The sequence below is a fragment of the Pezoporus wallicus genome, unplaced genomic scaffold (genome assembly GCF_028554395.1).
Source record: "Pezoporus wallicus isolate ANWC-B61680 ecotype Strahan unplaced genomic scaffold, APGP_CSIRO_Pwel_v1 contig_7011, whole genome shotgun sequence".
Lineage (NCBI taxonomy): Eukaryota > Metazoa > Chordata > Aves > Psittaciformes > Psittacidae > Pezoporus > Pezoporus wallicus.
In genome coordinates this window covers 2,631,579-2,648,933 of record NW_026638234.1, presented here as the reverse complement: position 1 = coordinate 2,648,933, position 17,355 = coordinate 2,631,579, and the positions used below count along the sequence as shown (strand labels likewise).

Sequence of the window (17,355 nt, the reverse complement as noted above, 5' to 3'; positions counted from 1 at the left end):
TTAAATAGTTTTCATGATGCCACCCTGGCAGGGAACATCCAAACAAGCAATATTTTAGAATGTACTGATTCAAAAGAACACAAGACTAAAAAAGCTAATTAAAAAACCCAGTCTTGAGTATTGTCCCTTTATCGCAAGTGTAAAGCAAGAACTTAATTCTAGAATCTGCAGTATCACAAGTCACCACATAAAGACAGCGTGGTACCATCTCTATTTCTCATTTTAGGATTTTCTTTGATTGGAACAAAAGAGGTAAATATATTCAATTTATCGGTTTTGTGGGGTTTGTTTGTTTGTTTTGTTAATTACAGGCTCATAAACAGACTTGCTCTTTGATTTCTTCTAAACAGCCAGTTACCAAACCAACAGTATCCTCCAAACTCTTAGGAACAAGAGAGGTGATTGAATACACTTGTATTTTTTAAAACTTTTACAGACCTCCAAGTTCATTTCCACTACACTAATGATCTACCAGGCCCTTAAAAGTTAACATTTCTCTCCAGAATGAGACTGCTTTCTTAGAACTCAATGGAACACAATATTCCTGAAGCATGACGGTAACATGAAAGGGAAGATGAAATAAAGTGAGAATGATATCCTAAGACTTTGACAAAAGGAGGCATAAAGCATACATAAGCTGGTTTTACTAGACTTCTGAAGTACCAGACTTGTCATGAATGGCACCGATGCTCTCTAGCTTTCCCTCAGATAAGCAACATCTCATAGCCATCTCTGACCATAGTTATCATGAAATTTCACCTCCTGAACAAACCAAGATGTTTGAGAAAGAGACATACTGGAACATTACATTTTGTTTACTGCAAAGGGTTCTCACCTGTTGATGTGGTTTTTGCATGTGTGATTCACTCTGTACTGGAAAAGGAGCCTGAAAACTTTGCTGCGCAGGTGCCGCTGGTGGAATCACAGGCTGAGCCATGGGTGGGTACTGAGGAGTAGGCAAGAGACCAAAACCTGGCATTTGCCCATTAGGAGGAAGTGGAACCTTTGGAGAAGAAAAAAAAAAACAAACTTCCAGTTAGGGGGGAAAAAAAAAAAAAACACAACACACATTAACTTTCCCAGTTTGCTAATGTAAAATTGCACCTCTGCTCCAAAGACACAAGAATAGAAGCCCAAGAAAGATTAAGCAGGTTGAGCATTCAGGTGTATAAAATAAAAATCTTTATTTCATATTGTCTGTTTATCAAAGCTTGACTAGAACAGAGAACAAATACATGTTTCTTGGGAAAGCTTGAGGGCTAAGCCGTATTTGCTGTTCAACAAGAACTCCACTTCCTTAATTCTGCACCAAAGAAACCCACAAAAGATAGAAAATGTAACACAACAGGGACAAGGGAAATCCCTGAAGTTACCTGATGGCGCACTGGATCCTGCTGCATACCCATCATCCGCTGCTGGAAAGGATCCATATTGGGAAGTTGAGGAAATACTGGTTGTTGCATACCTTCTGCTGGAAATCCACTAAAACCAGTAATATTTTGGTGAGATAAGTCAGTATTAATATTTTTTCTTTATTTTACTTATTTTTATATATATTTACACGTTCTTGCTTCATATTTAGAGACAAAAATTATTATAATCCCACTTACGTTCAAAAAAGTGAAAACAAAAGAGTGGCTTTCTTATCTTTAAGAGTAGTCCTTTATCACTTAAAGAAAGGTCACACAAAAGTTTAAGCATACTTATACTGTACATATATGATCTTGCTAAAGATCTGTCTATGGAAATTCTTCATGAAGGTTGTCTGCTTTAGGCTAACTTCCTTCCTTTCCAGTTCCTCTTTTGGGAACAAAAGTAAGCCTTTTCCTCAAGGAAAATAAATTTGCCATACTTTTGCTGGAAAAAAAAAAAAACCTTTAGTTTGGGAAGAATTTAGGGCAGAGGAGAAAGGGGTATGTGTACCACACAAGGATGACAGTAATGCCATTCACTTCCCAATTCAACACACAGAATGGACAGTGCTCAGGGAATTAATGAGGTCTGCACAGTTAATAAGACCTGCTGACAGGATGCAGTTTGTGTTAGAAACTGAACAGGATTTCAAGAAGATAAAGGAATTTCATGGTGATGTGAAATGGAACTTTGTAGTATTTTAAGGTATATTCTTGGATGATTCTTGACAGGTCAGATTTTCATATGAAGTATTACTGATTTTGTGTGCCCAAAATGAGAGTACTAGAATCCATTCTTCAGAAGCATCTGACACAACTGTAAGGACAGAGGCTTTGAAGTGTCAGCAACAGAACATTTTGAAAAGCCTAGCCCAGTGATCTTTAGTTGGGCATACACAAGCAGTGCTTACATTTGACCTACCTCATCTTTCTGTACTCCAGAGTTCCATCTGTGTTATAGGCAAAATACTACCAATTTACTCAAAAAGCATTTCAATTAACTAATAGTTGTGGAACATAAAAGTGCTCAAGGTGATAAACACAGCAGGAAAGCTAAGACAAAGTTAGTGATTCTTTTTTTGAAAGCAGGGTTTGGATGGCATATACAGAAAGTAAGACATAAGGCCACATACTGAAGCAGGGAAAAAAAGAAATATTGACTAACCCAGGTATTGAGCACCATCCAGCCTGTGCACTGAATGAGAGAGAGGTCCTGCGGAAAAAACTAGTATGTGATCATGTAATTTAAGACTTTTATCATAATGCATATCAAACGGGAAACAGGAGTTTGAGTTTGTGTGACTATTCAGCGTTGGAGAACGTAAAGGTGCGAAGCCAAATTTTTTAGTACTTAAAACTATCACTATGTTTGGAATAGCATTTATTTCCCAGACAGCAAAGCAATTCAGCTGATTACTAACAATGCCCTGACACACTCAGTTGTGCAATAAAAACATGAAACTCATGTTGAAACCAAACCTGAGCTTTTCTCTACAGAGCACATTCCTCAATCAATAATGCAACATGCCAAACCTACACCAGATCACCAAAGACAAAAAGAAAAAAACAAACCCAAAACCCACCAAAAATTGTTAACAACATTTTAACTTTGGACTGTAACTGTTAAGCACTGAAGTGACCTGGACTCTTAATCAGTTTTCCAACCTAAAGATTTTTTAGAACAAAGATTTGCTATTGTACGGTGACACAAACTCACAAAGTTGGCTGAGAAACTGAAGAAGGAGCTGAATCTTCTTTCTTTGAATCTTCCACTGCTTCTGGTTCATCATCATAGTCAAACCGATCTAGCAGCTTCTGAAAGAAATTACATTGAGCCAACTATTTTTTCTGTATCTTATACAACTGGCAGCCAAAATAGCCTTATTATTGAAGTTTTACTCTAACAGCTCTGAAATTAAAGACAAGGGTATAACAGAAAATAAAAATCTAATACAGAATCAGAAATTGTCCAAAACCAGTTCTATTCAGCTTCAGAAAATGCAAAGGCTATAAAAGCAGGAAGCTGACCTCCAAGCACAAAGAGAAGAAACTAAATTTGCATCATATTTCTCTTAAAAAATGGAGGACATTGAGGCATTCATCAAACAGTCTTCTACTGAACTGAGAAAGTTAAACACCAACAACAAATGAAGACTTACTTTGTCAAATGATGTTTTTTGCTCAGGTGGTGGGAAAGCAGCTTTTTGTTCTGGCTGTTGTGCTGCTGTAGTTTTCAGCTGAGCAGTAATAGCTTGAACCTGAGCCATCACAGTGTTATCTATGACAGGTGACTGGGGTTTTTGAGGCTGTTGAAAAGTCTGGAGAATTTGCTGAAGCTATAAAAACATATGTAGTATTAAGTATACTTTCTTATTTAAATATATAGCACTGAAAGACTTGTAGGATGTAAATTTTACATCAAATCAGACAACAACAAAGGATGACCACCACCAAAAACCTGACTGAACTATGGAGGACTTCCAGCAAAACCAGTAGTCACTTTTTAAACACTTTAGCGGCAACACTCAGCAGATCCCACAATTTCAGTATTCAGGCCTTTCAACACTGCAAATGTTTAAGTGTACTAGCAATAAAACTCGATGTTTTGTTTGATACAGTTTGGCTGTTCTTGAAACTTTGTAACTGCACCAATTCAGAACTAATTATTGAGAAATATGTTACTGAATTTTCCTCAAATACTTTTAATTACTGGATGGAAGAGTCAAACCATTCAAACATTGAGGTTAACTCTTACAAGTCTTCCACTGAAGACCTTAAGAAAGCTTTTTGTTCTGCTTCAAATTGAGGCTTACTTCCATCCTTTCTCCCCTCTTTCATTTAACATAAAACCCAGTTAGAAGGGAACCAAATACAAATGGGTTACCTGTTGTCCTTGCGTTGTTTGAAACAACTGAGCTACAGCTGCAAAGGCATCAGAACTGGGTAACTGTGGCACAGTAGGTACTGAGTTAGCAGTAACTTGAGGGGGCTCTGAAGCAACCTTTGCTGGAGGGGGTGGCGAACCTGAGAGTTTCATAGGAATTGAGAAACAGCTACATTACTCCAAAACATTCACCTTACTCTTCAGTGTAAACACCTAATTCCTCAAAACAAGAGTCGATCTGCAATAGTGTACTTAACCCCAAAAGTCCTAAGCTACCCCAATTGCATATTTATTCATTTTGCCTTTTTAACTGCTCAATTCACTGCTCACATCTGCGCACGGTACACACTAAGAAAGCAAAGAAAAACACCCTGTCTGAAAGGTAGTCCAGCATTGGATCACAACTCTGGTTTTGTAATTACACAATTTTAGAAAAGTTAAGAGAAAAACTATTATTTAGTGATTACATTACAAGCAATGAATACCAATACACTTCAAATATTAGTTCTGGTTACGAAGTACTGGACTCATTTTTTTTGATGAATACTTAAAATGAACCATTAGATAACTGATTTGAAGAGCAACTGAGTTTTGCTTAATATCTTCCTCTTTTGAGCAGTAACTGAACTTCTGATTAAATGTCTGGTAACAATTAAAGGTTTAGAAAAGAAAAAACTATTTCCCAAGCAACTCTCTTTCTTTGCTCAGGTTTGTTCACATGCTGCTCTGGCACAGACACATACCAAAACATAAAAATAATTTTTACTAATTCTTCCAGCAAAAGACTCCCATTTTCACTGACCTTCACAAAAACTGAGATTACATTTTAAGACATGCTATTAGTTTTTTCTACACATGCAGCTTTCGAATTCTTTTTGCTTTATATTACAATACTTTTTTTAAAAGGTACGTTTTGTCAGTACAACTTAGCAGTAATACCATCAACTCCCACATGCTGTGAGCAAGTAGCTATTCTTCAGCAAATATATTTTAATGGACTACTAATAAAATTGTACAAGGAGAGACAGTTTAAAAAATAAAGTTTTTGTTTGAGACACTAAGCAAATGTTTGCCTCACAATACCAATTATTTAAATCTATTCATCTGTTTGCAGTTCAAATAACTGCAGTGTTGACACGCAGCAAGCAGAGACAAACATGCTGAATATTTTCCCCTACATAAAAATACTGCAAAAAGGTATGTGATTGTTTTTAAATATAAATTAACTTCCAAATTATTTCCTGTATCTGTTCAGAAAGCTATGTGCTTGCTCAAGGGAGAAAATTTGCATTTTTCCTTCTTTTTTTGGCTAAACAGACTTTGTAGCATTATGAGCTAAACAGATTCTATTTCATATAATGCATTAATATATTTATTATTATTCATTGGTGTATTTATTTCAGGGCCAAATTATCCCCTCTGGTGCATCTGAATGATCTCACTGAATTCAGTAATTCTGTACACCAGAATACATGCAGAAGACAGCCGACCTGTTAGCTATCAGTGATGAGACTAAGATGGAAAATAGTGCCACTCACCTGTCATATCAGAATTAAATTGTATAGTAACCGGTCTGCACACCAGCTCAGAAGCTAAGACTTTCCCTTCCCCCTGCCACGCCACATTTATAAAACAAGGCAATAGGATATGCTTTCCTAAACCACTGGAGACCTTTCACTTATGCTACTGTGCATCATTATTTTGTTTGTCACGACGCCTCCCTTACTCCACTACATTTTTTGCCAGTCCTACTCCAACATACATGAGCACAGTAAGGAGGTCACCAAAGCTAAGTCTGAAATATAAAGTGCAAACTCAAAAAGAAAGCCCTCCAGAGAAAGAAAGAATTGTGGTATGCATATTCTCATCCACGATTCAGTAACCTCACTACCAGCTCTTTATGTGGCATAAAATAGGCCAGTGAAAATACTGTGGGAAGGCAGTCATTACTTTATTCTTTAGGTCAGTGGTTTTCAACCAGCAGCCTGTATAAAAGCCTACTTCCAGGCATAAATTTACTGTTCAAAAATGTGGATTTGAAACATCAATTAAAACGTTCCAGGGCTGCACACTGAAAGAGACTGGCAGCTGTTCCTTTCAGATACTAAGTTAATTCAAAGAAAGATGAAGCTGTTAACTTGTCATTTTTTCAAAATTAGAATCTGGATAAGAAAAGCATGCTCTTACATCAGAATTATAAACCTGATAAACAGAGCAATATTTGAGACTAAAAGAAAAATAAACTTTTTTTAAGAGGGAATACTGACATTACCTGTAAGTAAAGCGTGTACGTATGTATGTACATATGCGTACACAATATAAATTACAGATATATTCCAAGTAAGTGTTCACATTCTGATAACTTGACGTACACTATCAGCATTTATTTAGAATGAGTTCAGCTGTTCCACATAATTTTGAACACAAAGTTGAGTTTATTAATATGCTACTGCTGAAATTAATTGTAGGCGCTTTAACGTGGAAGCAAACAAGCTATTATCGTTCACCCTTTTAAAAGAAGAATAAGTTATAATGTCATTCATACCTTCATTATTAGTAGCATTTTCTGTCATTGGTGCTGTGGCACTAGTTCCTGCTGCCATATCCAGAAGAGGCTGAATTATTTCAATTTTAAATACTCCATTTTTCTGCCAAAGGTTCAGGACACGGACTATTTTACTCTGTTGAAACAAAAGCAAGCACCAACACTAAAGACAGCTTTCCTAACCCACAAACGCTCAACTGATGTTCCATAAATTGAGAAAAAAGGTTTGAAGAGTACAGGAATTCAACATAATCAGGCATACCTATTTAACAACCTCTATGCTGTCAACATAGATCAGCAAGACGCTTCACATGGCAAAGATAAAACCTGCCAACTTATTTTACTTTCTGCTTTAATAAAACACAACTTGTGCCATTTTCCTAAAATTGTTCTGGCCAATCAAAAAATCCAGGTTTGATATACAACAGCCCCACCATTTCTTCACAAATGGTCATAAAGGGTGAAACAAACAAATGGGACAAGGCAAAGAACATGAATTGGAAAATCTGAACGAAGAGGGGACCATAAAACACTAGAACAAGGCTTTGAAGTTAGACAGAAGACTGTTTGCTTGAATTTTTTAATTCTAAGCCACACAGTTCTATGTTGACACCAGAAAATCCATCTCCATTATTCAAAAGATCGGGAAAGCAAGTGGAAAACATTCTAATTGCTCACGGCAGAACGATTAAATTAGAACTTTTGATTGTCAGCTGTTATTTTAAGCTCACTTCTTTTTTTAACATTAAGAATGATGAAGCTTTCAGGGACCAAGCTGGAAATTATTCCTTCCTTCTTTAGCCCAGTATTAAGCAATTATATCTAACTGGTGGTGCAGCTTCAGCTGAAACACACAGGCAGGTAACAGAATACATGTTATACTGACATACCTGTCCTTTTTGTGTACTTAGTCATCCGACTTGCATATACGTTTCAAATACTTTTTACTTTTACTGTAGCTGCTAAGAACGAATCGATTCTGTTCCCTCTTGCTTCAACAATAAAATACCTTACTGTGACTCAGTTATATAGTTACATACAACCTTGCAAATCCACCTATACTTTCAAAAGCTAAGCAATTAAGGAATTCCATAAAGTATTCCAAAAATATTTCTACAATAAGATCAATAACAGAAAAACCAGAAACGGGTATTTTAATGAAGATTTTGGTCTCAAAAAACAGCTAACTTAAAATTTTTTGGCTCTGGGTATCCTATCCCTCCAGAAGATCTGAAAATTGTATGAAGCCCAAAAAAATGCATAAACTTAATACTCTTAGTTTTAGTCACATATTAAGTATCATTCTCTTTGAATATCAACCACAGGTGTATATGTGTAGATAACAGTTTTTTTGTTTAGGTACTAGAAACTCATTAAAGCACTGTTGGTTGAAGTGTCTATGTAGGCAAAAAAAAAAAAAGAACGAAGTTAGGGAAATTAAGTATTTTAACTCAAACTTCCACAGAACTATCACCTTTGATAATCTTTCTCAGCATGTTTTATTATTTCATATAACATTCACACACACAGGCAATCACCAAATTAGCTTTCCGCGTTAGCTTGTATTTCCATATAAGTGGAAACACCAAGGTAACACTCATCAATTCACAACACTTGAGAAACTATAGCTGTACCTTGTCTTCGGATGGACAGAGATATAAATACTGGAATGTGGCAGTAATATTTTTAGAGAATCTTGGCCCAAAAACATCTTTGTCCGTTCCAAACTGGTGACGAGACTGACGAACAATAGAGTCAATAACATACAATCCAGGGACTTTATATTCCGGTTTGCACTGAAAACATAAAAATAACTTTCTATTATGCAGTGACACTAATAAGGTAATGGGCATTCACCTTAGATCCTTACATGAAATCTATACTTAGTATACTTGGAGAGGAAAAATAAAAAGTATTAATTTGTTTTATATAATGCTTTATTTTTGTTTTGTGTATAGAAAGAAAGGAGAAAAACATGCTTTCACATTTGGGACAGAGCAAATATACTTGGATAGCTTGGAACAGCCTTTATCTTCTCAATCACTGCTTTTAAGGTACCTTTAGCTTGATAACGTGACTGCAAACACATCTACTACATTACAGTACAGACTGCCACAACTCTGCTGTCAAGCTACCTCACACTCAATGCATTGAGCTACTTCCACCAATTCTCCAGAATTAAATGAAAGTCCTTCTCTTTGGAGGTCTCTGAAGACCTCTGAATGAAAAAGCATGTTTCTCCCACTTCACTCAGAAGAACTTACTTTAGGCAGCACGATACTTTGGTTTTAGCAGGTATTACATTCTAGCCTCTTGCTCTACACACCTAGGCAAGCGTGAAAACTGTATTTTCTGAAAATATGTATATCTTAGCCAGTGAAGATTAACTGGAAGTTCAAGTACTTTCAGTTTCCTCCCCAGTTGCTGGGTAGAGGAGGAAGGGGAAATTTCAAAATTTTTTTCTCCCCTTCTTAATGTACTACAGAATACTTAAAGGAGATTATACAGACAGAATTTCCCCCCCTCAAACCCCAAATAACAGATGAAGCCCTGTCTGTCATTTACTAGCATTATTAGTAATATCTAGTAATGGATGCAGACAATATCAGTAGATTATTTTTCACTTTTTACCTTTTTGATAAACTTCTCCACAATCTGGACAACATGCTTGTAGAGCTGGAAAATAAACACAAACTAATTTATCTACTCAACAGTGCCACATCATTTTAGAAGTATTTTAACACTTTGTGCTTATTACCTTTTAGGAAAGACTACGAAATATTTTAAGTTACATTCTTAGAAGAAGTATGTTATCAAGCAGAGAGGAAACCATTTCATGAGGGGAACAGACAAAACAAAAAATCCTTTCTGTCAGATGCATGTCAGTGCATACACAAAAGACACACTGCTTCTAGAGTAGTTGTGAGAGCTTTCTGCATTTACTTTCTAAGCAAGTCTGCAACATTTTAATACGCTATTAAGGTGCAGTTGCATCCTGCAACATTTAAAATTTGATTATATAGAAGTCACAGCATCCTAGTGGGTGTCGCATTAAAAAGCAATGATTCGAATTAAAAAATAAAAAAAAAAAAAAATAAATAAAAAATCAAGCTAGCATTATGCTACTAGTCCAAAACCAAGAGATGATATTCACCACCCACTTGTTTCTAGATAACATTCTTAATGCCAACTAGAAGAAAACATCCATGAAGCTATGAGTGGGAAATAGAGAGATGTCTTTACTTAGAAGTAAAATAATTAAACGTTACTACTGTTACAGTTTCATGTTTGTTCTACTGAACTTTACCTTAATAGCTTTAATGGCAGCTTTTGTGATGAGAATCATTTTTGCTCGGGAAATAGGAGGTTTCATTTCCATCAGTGAAAAGAGCTAAACAGAGAAAACAAGCATTTAAAATGTATTAACCAAAAAGATAACATCTCAGAGAACTGACTGATTATTGACATTCCACTGCATTGCCACAATGCTGGTTGGCCCTTGAGGGGCCAACAGGCAGCTCTTTCTAGGCTTTGTGAACCTGGCTTACAGAATAAATCTGATCTCATTTCTATAACCATAGTCCAAGTACACTATTTTAGAGAGTTTTAATCATATCAGAAGTGAAGATTAGTACTATTCTGCCAGGACCATTAAGCACAAAAAGAGATTCTGCAGTGCTAGATTAAATACTTATTTTGGTGTTTTTTTTTAAAGTCTGAATTCACAGAAAGCATATTCTATATTCAAAACACACAGGATACAGTTAGTATGTTCAGCTCTTCAAATCTGAAAAGTGTGACTCCAAGCAAAAAAAAAAAAACAACCAAACTTCATTTTCACAGATAGCATCACCATGACTCATGTGTGAGGAAATTTATTACAAAACACTTTCAAAAATTCTTGAACCTAAGCATTCGGAAAAGACACCACTGTCTGCTAGTATTAACTATAAACTCTGGAAACAAGTATCAGCTTCACATTTCAGAAACTGAGAAAAACAAACTTGCACACAGAACTGTCAGAGCTGATGAAATATCCACACAAGGCTGAACACAGGAAGCTGAAGGAAGAGGGATACGTTTTCCTCAGGCTCCCAGCACCACCTGAACAGCATGACATTCTTATTATACTTTGCTTCCTGTAGAGCATTTTAAGAAAATAGGGAAATAAGGGATTTGGGAAGGTTTGTTTTTAAGTAACTGGCACTCATAAGCATGCTTGCACAGACACCAGAAAACACTGAAATCCAATGCACATTTCACCACTTTCCAGACCACTCTGCCTACTCCAGATCAACCGTGAATTCTATATATTCCATAAACTGCTGTTGTAATTCACATTGCAAAATTATCAGATGCAAAAGCTACACTGTATGCTACACTTATGTTTTTGTGGCATGCTATACACACTTCTACTAGTCATTGGACATTGAAGTATGATCAACACTGGCTTGTCTGGACCATTCTCTCTTGTCCAATCTTCCTTCCCATCTTCCAAGCAGAAACAGGAACTACGACATCCCAGTTTTACTTTTGAATTCCACCTTCTGTAGCACAGATCATGGTTAGGTGCTCTTCCTCATTAAATACTGTTTTCCATTCTTTCCATAAACTTAACTTGTTATATAAGCTGTGGCTTACTTAGTAAAAGTAGAATAATTATATTGTCATAATTTATCTAGTGCAAAAAAAAAGTGAGATCTTTAATATTTGCTATGCGCACATAATCATTTTACCTTGAAATATTCCCCACAAATCACAGAAAAAATGGTTCTGCATTACCTAATTTGATTTTGCTCTTCACAATAAAGAAAAAAAGAGCCCCTGAATACTAGCCAAAAATGTAATCAATTACTTGCCACAAAGCAAAACAAGAGAATAAAAGATGTTTCAGCTAACATCCCTGCTTGCTGAGAAATCACATCACGAACAAATAAAAACTGACAGATAAAAGACAGAAGGAGAGATGTAGCTGTGAGGTGACTTAGTTGGTTAGGGTTTTTTTGGTTGGTTGTTTTTTGGGGGAAAAAAAAAGAAAAAAGCTTAATTTCAATTTTGAATTATATTTTTTCAGAATAAGTGCAAAGACTCTGGGTGAACAAAGTCAGTGCTACTATTAAAACTCAGGAAAATCTGTTTTAAGAGGCAACGAAAGACATACTAAAAAATCCAAAACTCAACACCCACAAGTCAACCACCAGAAGGCTCAAAAAATGAGACAGAGGAGGAAAAAACATTAGGACAGGCACTCCATATCCTTTCCTCTACACACCAAGAAGCAACTGGTCCTCCTGCAAAAGGAGCCAGTCCCATATAACAAGAACAAATAAGCCACTATGAAAGCAGCATTTCAGGAATATAACTGGAGAGAACCAGGAAACTTTTGAGAGCAAGGCAGAAGACAACAATAAGTAAGTGGCAGCAAAAATAAAAATGTCTTAGACGGTATCCCAAGCACAACGCTGCAACCGGGGGAAACAAAGGGAGTGGAGGTTGGGAGGGGGAATTAAAAAAAAATCCAAGAAAATGCTGGGGCAGGAAAAAGGAAATCAGCTGGATGCACTGAAGTAGCCACAGAGGATGCAATAAAGAATATGGTAGCTTGGAGAAGTCATTAATTAAAGAACATGAGAGGATGAAACTTTGCCTAATAACACAGAAATAAACAAGAGCTTTGGAAGAACAGGATTGAGCACTGTGAACTCTTCCTTTGCTGTTACAGACAGAACTCTGCAACAGCAACACAAACACAGTAAAAGCAATGAGGTCAGTACACACAGGTATTTCCAGCTCAGGATGAACTACAGCTGAAACATGCATCAAACTGAGCTGCAAATATTTTTAGATACAAATATATATGCACACATATGTGTATGTGTATAAATATACATGTGTTCTGCCCACTTTTCACACACACACCCACCATTATCGCTTGGAAGAGCACATCAAAACTTTGTTGCCTTTTTAAATTTTTGTAAGATTTTAGAATACCAAATTACTATTCTGAAGCTGATTTTTATTTAGTTTTCACTATTGTAGTTAAACGTGTCAAAACCAGGTTTTAAGGACAGGTAAATCTAAAATTTAACAACCTTACTAGTTCCTCATGGATTTTCACCACCAGAAGGGGAAACTGTTCAGTAAGACACCCATGTACTTTTACATTTGCATACATTCAATTAGACTTGGATCTTCTTTTATAGACGCATCCCAAACAGTATATGAAAAAAAAACAAAACAGTGCTTTCTAAGGGCAGTCCTTCAAATAATACAAGTAATTCTTCAAAGGGCACCATGATCAACTCAAGAAACAACCTAGACACAAAAACTTACACTTTATTTAAAAAAATAAATGTAATAGATGGCAACAAAAATTTGCAGCTTCAGAGTGTTTCCAATTTACTGCTTCACAACAGGAGCCTGTGCCTGGAATGGTCTGCCCTGCAAAGCTTCACTTGCTAGAAATGACTCCCTGCTTTTATGGCCCATAACTGGATGTTTGGAGAAAAACAAACAAAAACCACAGCTACTAGTTGTTCTCTATCTTCCTTCCACATACGGTGACACCACTGGCTAAAGAAAAAAGCACTTTAGCTCTGCCTCTGTTTCTACTGTCCACCACACCCAACACATCAATTTTGGGAATGAAAACCACCCAGGGTGTCCTGTTCATTAGGATGGAGGGTACCATAGGGCAAAAGACAGCAGGGAAAAAGAAATTAAGTGAAACTTTATTTTTACACAGAAACTAATTAACCCAAAGACTATTCAAGACATGAATCTTCATTCAGTTTTGATCATTTCAATAGTTTAAGAATTGTGGTTCTTTCATACACAAAGAGAAAATAGAAAAACCAGCAGAAAGGCTTAAACACAAAATGTTATCATAGAATAGTTAGGGTTGGAAAGGACCTTAAGATCACCTAGCTCCAACTCCCCTGCCATGGGCAGGGACACCTCACACTAAACCATATCACCCAAGGCTCTGTCCAACCTGGCCTTGAACAACACCAAGGATGGAGCAGTCACAACCTCCCTAGGCAACCCATTCCAGTGCCTCACCACCCTCACAGGAAAGAACTTCCTCCTTACATCCCATCTAAACTTCCCCTGTTTAAGTTTCAACCCATTACCCCTTGTCCTGTCACTACAGTCCCTAATGAAGAGTCCCTCCCCAGAATCCTTATAGCCCCCCTTCAGATACTGAAAGGCTGCTATGAGGTCTCCACGCAGCCTTCTCTTCTCCAGGCTTAACAGCCCCACCTTTCTCAGCCTATCTTCATTATCAAAATCATTAAGGCAAAAGTTGTAAGAAAAACTTTCATATTTAGGTTATAATTGCCACACCTGTTGAAAGTAGCATGAGAAAACCCACACCTTCATTTTACACAAGCTCTAGCTTAGGATACAATTTCAACTTCTGAATTCCCACACATTTCTCCTTCAAATGTAGAAAGGGAGCTTCCCTGATTTTATGTGAAAATCTGTGCTACAGCGTTTTCAAAAGAAGTAATTTCTTTGTTGCTCCCTATCAACACTTGTACTACAAGAAAGTGGAGTTATTAAAAAGCCTACTGAACTCAAGCCACAAAATACTGATTTAAGAGTATTTCTGTGTATTTTTCACAACAGTACTGAAGTGCAGGATAAAATATCTATAAAGCCAAGAACCTCAAAAGCAGAAAAATCACCTGCTCATTTTTAGGCTAATAAATGCAATTAAATTAACAAAGACGAGCCACTCATTAAACCACAGCAGACAGTAAAAGGGAGTCTAACCATACTGCCTGCTATTTAAAGAGCAAGCTAGTAACAATATCAAATTAAAAATCAATGCAAAGTATCAAGTACTACAGGAAACATGTGGCAGGAGTGAACTAAGAAAGCCTTTCAACTCAAACTGCAGAGTTCCTAAGCCTCGGTGAGGTGTACTAGGAGGGGCGGGTAATGGGAGAAGGAACAGGATGATGGCCTGCAGTTTTCAGTCTTTCAGGCAGCAAATTATTAATTTCTGCCATTCTACAATTAATCCCCTTTGAGGGTCTATTTTACACAGAAAACTGAGAATATGGGGTTTTGAAACAAAAGGGAGAATAACTTTTTCCAAATTTACTCAGTCTTACCTTAGAATCCTAAAAAGACAGCATGTCTGGTCACAGTATGTCTTCAGAATGAGAGCAAGTTGAAATGTAGGAATACCATACTGAATTCATTACAAGAAAAGCAAAAACAGTGATGTGTGCGTGCCAGTAGAGAAGGAACAGGGGTTCCAAGGGAAAAAACATAAGACATGGTCAGAGGAAGAAAGGCAGTTTATACACTCTATATCTGAAACTGCTAGGGAAGAAGTGAGATAGTATCATCCAATGAGACTTATCCCACTGGCACAGAAAGAAAAAGATCAGGCTTATATCCTTTGGTGTGTCTCAAGCTTGATGTTGATCTTAAGTTTATTTATCTGTTTTAAGCATGAGGTAACATTGCAGGAAGGTAAAAATACCTTTAAGACTTGAACAGACTTTCCTGGCTTCATTCTCCTACTGAAGTTTCTTTACCATAGAAAGGTCTCTCTACTCACAAAAAAAAAAAAATGGTTATGGTTCTGTTTTATAGACTTAATAAAACCCACAGAAAAGAAGCAACACAGATAGCAGCATGATCTACTGAAAGAAAGTGTTTAGTGGATATCAAGCACTCAGGACACTGTAACAATACTCTCATTCTTCCCTTTTCCAATTTTCAGAGCAGCCTAATGTGCCCTCAGTAATTTCACCAAGTCTTAGGTGTCCAAGAACATTTCTCTCAGCAGGCTCCACACATACACATGACAGTGACAATACTCTGTACATTCATTATTTTTTTGAATGTATTTTATTTACATTTAGAAACCACTCGATAGAGACAAACTAGAAGTTTATTATTATACAGATGTTTAACTAGATATCTGTTCATGTGCCTATAGTAAAAAAAGACTGAAGATGCACCTAACAAGCACAGATACCATACTATTCTGTTAACAAAACACCACTACTATTTTTAGATTTTTTACAGATTTTTAGAAGGTCGTATGTTTTAAAAAAATACATATAACTCCAAAGAAAAACTGTTAACCACATACATTTTCCTTCCTCTATAAAACTCATTGCTTCCTTTCCTCTTCAGGTCCCTGTTCTTCCTTAAGCTACTAAGAAAATGAAAAAGATAGTAATGTCCACTAAACTTCTGTTGCTAAGTTATGTCTCAGTTTTAAATTCCTGACCATCAGCTGTGAAGCATACCAAGTATTAGATGCTGCCAAAGGTTAAGAGATGACCATAAGATTCATGGCTGTCAGACTACATCCTCTGGAAAATAAAGTGAGATTTAAATTTGACCACCTCTGAACCCCAGGCAATGAAGCTAAATAGTACTTCATCAAATAAGCTATTTCTGTGGCCTGGAAAGACCATTCACAGATTCTCAATCACTAAGGAGGAACACCTTTACAAAAGATACTCATATGAAAATTACATCATCAAAATACACGGAACAGAATTTTGTTTCCTACACAAATGTTTTTGAAACTTAGTTTCCCTCTCAGTGTCAGTGCTGTGCTCGTAAGTCCAGCATGTCTCCTGAAAAACTTTTCCATCTCATTTCCCCTCTTACCAAGAATTTCTACTACAGCTTTCAATACTCCTAGAAACAGTTCAGTCCATAAGCAACAGACAAAGCAATTTCTGGATCGCAGCAATGATGAACCTTCAATTACCATGATACAGTTAAAAAGCAACAAAGCAACTTCCATCCCAAAACAGCCACACACTACTTCTGTAATAATTTCAGTCTGGGGCTCACAGTTTAAAAAAGGGACTAGTAGCATTCTCTGATCTCCCTCTATTCCATCCAAATAGCATTTGGACTGCTGCATAAGCACACTCTCAGGACACGCAGGAGGTAGCACAGACTTAAAAATACAGCTTATTGCACCTAGTGGAGTATAGGAATCGTATCAGGCAGCAACAACAGGTAGCAGCTTTCACCATTTTCTTAAAGGGACAAAATGCACAAAAGACTATATTAATCTTTCCCCCAACCACAGATATTAGTAGTTGTGTCCTTGCTACTTTGCCATACAGCAGAAATGAACCTAACTGGGGTTCCTGAGTTCCAGTAACTGCTGAAGAAGCACTGTGAAGGATATCCTGCTAGCCTCTATTTATAGGACATGGGGAGGGGAAGAACAAGGAGCGACAGATTGTAGAAGAACATGCAAAATGAAGTCTTAGCATTGGTATAAGATAGCTACACTGGATGATAACCACAACTGTCCAGTTCACTGAATATGGACAAACAGTAAAGAAGAAAGTTGCAACTCTAACTTGAAAGGAACAGCCTACAAAATATCTATCCTGTCTGTGATCTAGGCATGCCTAAGTGGGATATCAATTGTTTCAGTGGTACAGATTAACTGTTACTAACCTGAGACACAATTAAGTGAATACACTGCATTACTCAATATAAATACGGGATTG

General features: G+C 36.7%; 1 protein-coding gene across 4 annotated transcripts in view; it reads right to left on the bottom strand.

Annotated features, from left to right (window-relative positions):
* Positions 1–17,355, bottom strand: part of SCAF4 (SR-related CTD associated factor 4) — a 44,939-nt gene that overhangs the window by 23,356 nt on the left and 4,228 nt on the right. The window contains exons 2-11 of one of the 4 annotated variants that reach the window (XM_057410168.1): positions 10,149–10,232; positions 9,473–9,517; positions 8,476–8,637; positions 6,842–6,977; positions 4,297–4,436; positions 3,572–3,748; positions 3,130–3,227; positions 2,578–2,625; positions 1,374–1,482; positions 836–1,003 (exon numbers count right to left, since the gene is read on the bottom strand). In XM_057410168.1, coding sequence (XP_057266151.1) covers positions 836–1,003; positions 1,374–1,482; positions 2,578–2,625; positions 3,130–3,227; positions 3,572–3,748; positions 4,297–4,436; positions 6,842–6,977; positions 8,476–8,637; positions 9,473–9,517; positions 10,149–10,232 — 1,167 coding nt within the window. The remainder of the gene's footprint in view (positions 1–835; positions 1,004–1,373; positions 1,483–2,577; positions 2,626–3,129; positions 3,228–3,571; positions 3,749–4,296; positions 4,437–6,841; positions 6,978–8,475; positions 8,638–9,472; positions 9,518–10,148; positions 10,233–17,355) is intronic. The other 3 variants (XM_057410165.1, XM_057410166.1, XM_057410167.1) reach the window with 3 other exon arrangements.